General features: G+C 38.1%; 2 protein-coding genes and 1 pseudogene across 2 annotated transcripts in view; all 3 read right to left on the bottom strand.

The window, feature by feature from the left end:
* Nucleotides 1-1,841: 1,841 nt before the first annotated feature.
* On the bottom strand, nucleotides 1,842-4,812 carry LOC104941064 (trichohyalin-like). The gene has a single exon (XM_010766106.1). The coding sequence runs from the start codon at nucleotides 4,450-4,452 to the stop codon at nucleotides 3,565-3,567; it is 888 nt and encodes a 295-aa protein (XP_010764408.1). The 5' UTR covers nucleotides 4,453-4,812; the 3' UTR covers nucleotides 1,842-3,564.
* LOC104941065 (GTPase IMAP family member 4 pseudogene) lies at nucleotides 4,346-5,659 on the bottom strand (annotated as a pseudogene).
* Nucleotides 5,660-5,678: 19 nt separating this feature from the next.
* LOC104941067 (GTPase IMAP family member 2-like) overlaps nucleotides 5,679-9,230 on the bottom strand; it is a 5,127-nt gene continuing 1,575 nt past the window's right edge. Inside the window, exon 4 of the mRNA XM_010766107.1 lies at nucleotides 5,679-6,490. Within this exon, the coding sequence (XP_010764409.1) occupies nucleotides 5,679-6,490 (812 nt within the window). The remainder of the gene's footprint in view (nucleotides 6,491-9,230) is intronic.

Genomic DNA, 9,230 nt, shown 5'->3' with positions numbered 1-9,230 from the left:
CAAGCACGAGATCCAAAATAAGATGATTTCTCGCAGGGAAATATTTTTCTCTGAAGAGCTGACAGGGCAGGGCCCAACGTATGACAACAATGAAACAGTCATAATACAAAAATCCCGGATGCGAAAGTCGACTTATGGGAATTGGTCTGGTTTTACCCGTTGTGGAACTTCCCTGAAGACTGGGAGAGGTGTGGTTCAGCACAAAGGCTTTGCCGTCAGGGGGATATCAAAAGTAACCTGTCCCCAGCAAGATGCAGCCAAAAGTTAACATCAATGAAATGTCAAACGTGAAGTAGACAATACAACTAATTTACATATTACTTTCATCAAATATGCCACATCTAGAGATGGGTGTTACCTCTTAGCTGGCATTGCAGCAAAGTTATGTTTCTACATATTTCCCTTAGCATTGTTGAAGGAAGTCTGACAACACAAAATGTAATTGCCAACAACTGTTTCACTGGATTTGTTGTGAATATGACAAATAATAAATGCTTTTGCTCGTTTGACCGCATCATTCTCTTGATTCACCAAGATGAGAACACATCAGAAAAGCCTGATCATGGTTTGATTAGTGGGCTACGGTTCAAAGAGTTACTGAAACTGAGTGTGTATTCCCAACAATCCTTATCTCTGTCACATCACCAAGTTTGATAAATGCATTCCTGTACGTCTGACGCCTATACCTCATCGGTTTGGAAACAAATCAAACCCTTAGGGTTAAAACACAGCCAGAGATTCATGGGTGGGTTCAGTTTGAGTCAACATCGACGAAAATGTAAAATACATTTGTAATAAATATTATTGGTCCACCTTTTTCAATGCACTTTCCGAAAGGACGGCAGGAATAGATAGCAAATAGCCGGTACACCAAAATGGTGCCATTTTGGTCATTTATGCCTGCTTTGGCTTCAGTTAGCAGGCTAAAGAACAAAAAAAAAGACAATAATGATACATTTTGAAAAGAAGCGGAGTGTCACAAATCCCTTCAAATCATCTCAAATCGCTGCAAAGGTTGGCAGATGAGCTAGCTGTCTACCTTGAATGTATGAATCATGTTAGCTCAAAACCAAGAATGCACTGTTTGAGCCAATGTTTGTCACAGAAGAATTGCTACAGTTTTGTTTACCAGCAGCCAAGTTGAGATGGGTGTTCACCTCATAGCAAAGCTATGCTCATACAGAATTTTTTTGATTTGCCTTAGCATTGTTGTTTCTCTCAGGCAAGACAAGAACAAAAAGAAGACTCACTTTTTATTCCCACTGATTTCAAGCAGCCTTTAATTGATGCACTCAAGTGCTCGTGTTAACTAATGTGCATCATCCCTAGTTAAATTAAAAAGGATTACTGTCGTCATTTTTTATTTAACCAATTGAAACACGCCTCCTTAAGCGCAAGTTTTAAAACACAACAGATGATTATTCTGTTTTATAGTCTATTGTGTCCTATGGCAATGGTGTTAGGAATGTGCCTTATTTTTTTATGAAAATAGACCAGATGCATGTCTGACTTTAGATTTTTTTGCTCATTGCATGATAGTTTGTTTGTTGTCACAAATATAAGTGAAAAGAAGGGGGAAAGTTTAACAATAAAATGGTGACTGACTACTTTAGAATCTGCTTGCCTTTAATGTTGATAAGAAATAGGAGATAAGATATGTAAAATGAATTCAGATTTTTTTCTAAAGTAAGATAAATATACACAAAAACATTTAAAAATAAATAAAGACAGATAATTTCACTAGTTGTTACGGACTGATATTTAATTTAAAAGAACAAGTGTAGAAACCACATCACAACTCAGAAGGTTTATGTTACCCTTTATATATACAGTCTATGGGTGAAGCAAATAAAATAAAACATATTTATATAGCCCAATATCTCAAAACACATTTGTCTCAGGGGGCTTTACACTTTGTACAGATCAACTAACATGAATGAAGGTGTACAAATATATAATACAATTCCAAGATAGACTATCTATTTGACTAAATGTTAATGTTATTGTAAAACACAAGTAAAATTAAGTATATACAAAATAAAAATACAATAATAAATATGACCCAGAAGGATTTTCAAGGCCAGCATGAGCCAGCCCTAATTATAACAACAGATAACATAGCATACAGCACTGCTCAGGGCTGACTGTAAACATAAAAAAAGGAAAAACGTTTTCAAAGATGATCAGATGTTTAGCCGACATTTAAAGACGATAAAACTTTATGATCAAATCTGACTCTCTTCAGTGGCAGCAGGGATGATGTTCAGAACAAACTGCGGTTGAATTATTTATAACACGGGAGTAACTTTTCCTGCCAGTATGAACTTTTCCTATGTGTAATAAGAAATATGTGTTAAATATAGTTTTAAAAGTAAATCTGAAAATAATTGTACACATGCAAAATCCAAACAACACATTGTAGTTTGTAAAGGCTCCGACATTGTTACAGTAGAATAAGTGGTCAATTGTATACATCATCTTGTGAAGTGTACTAACAAGAAAAAACATAGTATATTTAGAGACTGTGCAAATGATTCACATTCAAAATGACTGATTATGGCATGAAACTTCCTAATATTTGAAAATATTTAAAGTGTTAACCTTCAGTAATCATGGAACACAAATAAAATTGATAAAAAAATTTAAAAAACATTTACAGTGTTAGCTTTGAGGTTTACTGCACACACAAAAAAAACATATTGGGTTTGCTTGTGCAAAAATATATATTTTAACAGACAAGATAGACTGTCTAGACACTGTTCTTTAAATGGTAAATAAAAGACTGCATTTATATCTCAAGCTTTTTTTTTTTGCGACAGGTGCAAACATGTTAAAATGGCCCAAAACATTTCCTTAAAGAGCAAAACGCTGCACTTTCAATGTGCAATGTCAATTTAAAACAAAAATGTGCCAAAGCACATGCATATGAGGAAACTTCTTCACCCACTTTACAAAACATGCGAAAACAAAATGCTGCAAATAAAAATGTCCAAACACCTGTCTGCCACCGTAAAACTAGGATTGAACCCTCAACCTTCTGATTGAAAGACAACTGACAGCTACATTCGCTCTTAACAGCTTAAGAACACATAAAGTGTATAGTCAAAGTTAAATAAACTATGTGAAAGGGCCACTAACGTTTTCAAGTGTTAACCGAAACATAATAGCCCAGTCTGCTCTCATTGGCTGGCTGGCCGGCTCTGTTGTGATTGGTCAACGGCTTAGAGATGTACCGCCCCCTAGCCCATCACGTACAATGTGTTGAAGCGCTAGGCAATAAAAGTGTGAGTGTTACCTACTGTAGTGATGTCACTATGTTAAGGAAGTAAACAAAGGAGTCCAATGGAGACATTTCAGGCAGGGGGGGGGGGAGTGTGTCGGAGAGAAACAAAACTCAGGGACTTGAGCCTTTGCAGATCATTTACATAAGAAAAACCCAAATAAGCTCAAAAGGGCCCCTTAAATCAAGGTAATGTCATCTGAAGAACATTTATGTATATGTACTGGTTCAATATGAAATAAAAACAAAACATGACAGTTTTGCAGCTGTGTTGGTGTGACATCTCATAAAATGTTACAAGCCTTGTTCTCAATTGCTTTCTTCAAATGTTCCTGTATCCAGTCATCTGTTTCCCGCTCATGTCTTTTCGCCAGGTCCCTGACTTCTTTGTTCAGATGTTCTCTGCTGTAAAGGAAATGCGTCTTCTTCAAGTCGATCATGTCTTCTTCCTGTCTTTTCTTCAGTTTCTCTGTGTCTTTATGGAATTTTCTGTTTTTGCTGAGCTGTTTTATCATCAAGTCATTTGTGTCTCTTTGCAACTTCCTCAGATCCTCCTTTTCCTTTTCGGGCCTGTTCATATCTAATGAAACATCGTTATTAAACATGTTTCTGAATGCGTTGCACTCTTCAGCTTGCTTTCTGGCCTCCTCTTCTTTTTGCTTTCTTATTCCTCCCATATTTTTCTCATACAGTTTGTCTAATTCTTTACACTCTCTTTCTTCATATTCCATTCTGATCATTCCCTCTTCTTTCCTTTTCTTTTCAATTATTTTGATTTCCTGCTCCTGTTCTTGTCTTAGCTTTTCCCTGCGTTTTTGCTCCTCTTGCCTCTGCTTTTCTTCTCGATACTGTTTTTGCCACCATTCCATTCTTTCCTTCTCCCAGGCCTCTCGTTCTTGTCTCATGTTTTTTCTATCCTGTATTAATAGCATTAAGTCAGAAACAGAACTGTCTTCTGATAGATAATACCGTTTTTCTTCCAGACCTTCAAGTTTTTGTTCCCATTCACGTCTTTGGATTTCCTCCTGCAATTTCTTGTTCCGTTCCTCCTCTTCTCTCTTTTCTCTTTCTATTTCTCTCTTGCCTTCTTCCTGCTCCATCTTCTCTATGTATTTCTCCTTTTCTTTGGCTCTCTCTCTTTCTTGATCCAGTTGAGATGTTACCTCTGCCATTTTGCTTTCCTTCTCTTTTATTTCTTCTCAATGTTTTCTTTTCAAGTCCCTCTGCTCCCTCTGTATCTCTGCTTCCTTCTCTTCCATGATCTTCTCCATTTCCTTTCGTATGGCGGCCTCAGCTCTTTGGAACAAATCTGAGGTGTAGTATCCATCCCCATTATTCCTTATCATTGTTTCCACTTTAGTCAGGAGTTGGCTGACCTGAGTGCGATTTCTCGGATCGTTGTTATTGAAGACGTGGTATCTTCCTCCACATTCAGTTATCAGTTTCTTTAAGGAGTCCTCTGGACCTTCTCCTATGTAACTTTCAATTGTTTGGTCTTTAAGCTCATCGCCTCTCGTGAATAAAACAATGATGAAACATTCAGACTTCTTGCCAAAAAAACTCCCTGATCAGTTTCACAGTATCCTTTTCCTCCTGTGTTAACCGACAAATCCGGAGTACCAGTAAGAACACATGAGGTCCAGGAGCCAACATGCTGATGCATTTCGCAAGCTCCTGTTTAACTTGGTCGTTGGACAGAGCTGTATCGAACAAACCGGGGGTGTCGACCACAGCAACAGAGCGCCCGTCAATCTCTCCTGTTTCTTTTTGGCAAAGCTTGGTTACTGACGTTAGACAAACTTTGGAAGTAAAGCATTCTTTGTCCAAAATAGTGTTCCCAGTGGCGCTTTTTCCACAGCCAGTTTTCCCGATCAGCATCATCCTGAGACAGTCTTTACGAGGCGGCCCCCTCCTGACAGAGTGTCTACGCGGCACAATTGGAGGCTTGGGAGGCTGTTTCTCCGGAACCTGCTTGCGAAATTCTCTACGTGTCCCTATTGCAACAGATGCTCTATTCGGAGTCATCCTTTGAACGTTTCTGAGACTTTTATATTGCTCCGCATTTGTTGCACTTCTTACAAGCTTAGGAAGCATCCCTTTTGTGAAGCCACCAGATCCAACAACTCTCATATTTTTTAAAGGAAGTAAAACCTCAGACACTGACTGCTTGTTCTTAATGTTGAAGAAAGTATATTTCCCTCCAAAGGTCAGAAGGAGTTGTTGGATGTCTCTGTTTTCGTGTAGAAAGCTCTTAACATTATGATCAGAAATGAAAAGAATTATGGTAAAATCATTGATCCTATAGCTGAACGTTTTTCGGATGGTCTCTAGCTCTTTCTTGTCTTCCTCACTTGGGGGTTCTAAAGGCAGGACCAGGACAAAGCAACTCGGACGCCCCTCAGGGATCACAGAGGGAGATGCTCTCCAATGCTTCTTTCTTTCTTGCCTCCTGAGGTTTTCCAGACAAGGCAGGCAGCTCCACAAGGGTAACCCTACGTCCACAAACCTCTCCCTGCCTTTTAACACACTCTGATGATTCAACATGTGGACCAAACTTTCTTTCTCCCAGAAGAGCATTGGATGCTGAAGTCTTCCAGCCTCCATGTCTCCCAAACAAAACCAGGTTTAGAGCTGGTTTCGTGCATTCAGGTGCTCCCATGGGACCTGTGTCTTCAGTGTAGACTAAATATTGTCCCCTGTTTTCATCCACTATGTTCTCCATTTTCTCCATCAGTTCTTGGTGATCATACTCAGGAAAATCATCTTCATCCCAGTCCATTATATGTTGCCTTTGTTTACAGTCTTGGATGAGTTGATTAACTGAAGGATTACCTAGCCCACAATTTTGTGTTATGATAACCATTGCGTATTTAAAAGCATCTGGTCCAAAGAAGTTCATGAAGAACTTGATTTGTTGCCTATCCTGCTCAGTAAAATCAGAAGGGTTCACTAACAGGAGCAGAACATTTGGTCCAGGGGAGCATTGAACCACACACTTCTTTATCTCAAGTCTTACTCTCTCCAGTGGCAGACTGAAGACGTCTGCAGTTTTCAGAATTGTGAAAGGTTTTTTCCTCCACTCTCCCTCGGCATGTACACATTGCTTTGGGGTTCTTGGGAGAGAACCATCTCTTTTTGCAGTGATAAAGTTACTCAGTGTTGTCTTTTCATTTGGATTTTTTCCAAATATCGCAATCCTGAGGTCAGACACTGTAAAACAATGAGAACAAAAGCATTAAAAAGTAACATTACTTAATGACGGAATATCATTATCATCATTAATCCTTAATTAATGTCACTTCTAAATCTATCTTCAAAGACTTTTAGGGACAGGTATCCTCTAATGCAGGGGTGGGGAACCTTTTTCCTCTCAAGGGCCATTTCAATTTTTTCAACATCCTCCGAGGGCCGTACAAATTATTGACCTCTGCTTAAAAATACTAAAATCACAGCCCATTCATTTGGCCTTTCTTTCATGCTGTGCAAAGAAAAAGCAACCTCTTAATCCAGATATCTTACCATGACTCATGCATGCATGCGCGGTTGTGGGATGACCACCACAGAAAGATATGGACACAAGATGTGTTCAAATGTATTTAGTTTCCTATCCATGTGAACATGATTTAAATGGGGGGGAGGACCTAACCTCCTCTAGGGGGGTTCAAGAGGCATGCTCCACCGGGAAGATTTTTTTTTAAATGTTGAAGTTAAAAGCATCAATCTGGTGCACTTTGAGAGCAACATGAAGAGATCTATGGATACATCTCTCAACATCCATATGAAACAGAACTGTAAGCAGATTTATTTTTCTTTATGGATATTTTACAAATCACTCCCCTTTCAAAATGTATTCTTGTTTATTAATAACAACTTTTTTGTACTATCATACAGTATTTTATACCCGTTTACTTTATTCTCTTATTTTTTTATAACTATTCAAATGAATATAGGAATCATCTGCCTCACCTCACTGATTATATAGTAATAGTATTCTTATCTTCACTTCACCAACACCTCACCCTACTATTGCACTTTCAACTAGTCTTACTGTTGGTAATAGACTATCAGCAAATGAGAGATGGATAGACAGATGAGCTATGAATCCGTATGAGCTTCCTCTGGGGGAAGCATGTATAATCTGCTCATATATCTTCAAATAAACACTTTATGGCATCAATTCTTCAATTAACTGTTACTATTATACAGCGACTTTCTCATTTCTACCTAAAACTTCACCACACACCACCTTCACATTAGTCTTCTGCGGATATAGACTACATGCCAGAGAGTTTGAAAGAAATATAGAGCCTCGTTCGCTTGGAAAATTTTTCTTAGCATATCTTATATTTGATCAAAATCCAATGGTTCCCATCATATTACATCAAAATGTGATCTGAAACACCTAGGGTAATCATGGTATACCATCACGCGGTATTCCTTGCCTCTATAATATAATATATAAAGATTAAAATACAGGTCAAAACAATAACTTTCATCTGACGTCCACAGCTGTTACATCTTATTATCTCTAATTTCACAATCACAACATGTGAACAGTTAAGTACTCAAAATAAAATAGACGGTCAGCTGCTGTAATATTTCAATGATTCGTATGGCTCTAAAAACAACACATAATATACTTTATCAAAAGACTGCATTGATCTTTATACCATGATTTAACTTGCTCGGAAGTACTTTTGCCTGTAGACCCCAGTTCTAACAGCTCCCTTCTCAGCCTACAATACTGTCAACAGGTGAGCTTGCAATGTATACTCCGGAATAATCAGAGTTTCACGCTATCAGATGTCGACTTCTTTAGCATCCGCTGGCCATCGCTCCTACGCTGTGTAAAAACCACAGACATAATCCTGAGGCATGTCATCAAGCCAGACTACGTTATTCTCATCAAAAGGAGTGCTTGCATAGATTTTCATTCAGGTTTACCAGGAATGGCGCTCAATCACAATATTATTCAAACTGCCCAAACTATACAATTCTAAACCTCTTGCATACGCTGACGCAATTCGCCAGCAGACTAATGATAGTGTGAGTGAAGTTTGGTATAAATATACTGGTATAATAGTAACAACGTTATTGAAGATGATAGCCATATTTATTTGTATATTTTATCATATGTAAAATATTCACATTTACAAAATTTACATTAACCATGCATTCTTTGCAAACTGCTCCTGCGTAGTCCTGACCTACTAGAAGACTATTGATGAGTAGGTGAGTATTGTAGTAATATGCTCTATTCAAGTGATTGAACTATTACTGTAGGCCGATGCATGTTTTTTCTTTTTTGCAGAGTTATATTCTGCAGAGGGTGCTCTGAACACGCATTTCTATACATACGTCTGCGGATAAGAGACCTATCGAATATGTTCAGTTTGGAGGATATCACTACCGCCTTTTCTTTAGATGAAAATGCTGAGTTCGTTGTCCAACCTTACCACAATACTTACAGAGACGTCATTTGTGAATGATAACGTCTTTGTATCCATGAGCTTACTTGATCGTAAAATATGAAAATCTGCCAATATCGAAATCCAGACTTCATACTCAATCTGCTGCTAATGCTGGCAGTCAAACAGAAAGCCGTTGCAATTGGTGATATATTTTCAAATGCTCTTCAACTAGTTTACTAGTCCACTCGAGAGGCAACATGAATATATGTGAATGAGCGCCCTTCCTGGTTAAAGCGAAATGGGTAATTGGCAACGTCTGATCACTTACTGTAGACCCACATAGTAAGCATCTAAAACCTCTATAACAAATCAATACTAGTTACACGATATAAACCACCTATACTGTTTTAAATAGAACTGCTTCGGAATGTAATGACCTGCCTGAGTCTCCTTGAAATACCGGGCAAGTTCATTTCAAAACTCAGAAATGTTCAATCTAACTAACAAGTAACCATCTATCTTCTATACCATTATATATA

This window comes from Notothenia coriiceps, unplaced genomic scaffold (genome assembly GCF_000735185.1).
Source record: "Notothenia coriiceps isolate Sejong01 unplaced genomic scaffold, NC01 NC01_scaffold00003096, whole genome shotgun sequence".
NCBI classification, from domain to species: Eukaryota; Metazoa; Chordata; class Actinopteri; order Perciformes; family Nototheniidae; genus Notothenia; species Notothenia coriiceps.
This window is presented reverse-complemented; position numbering and strand designations above follow the sequence as displayed.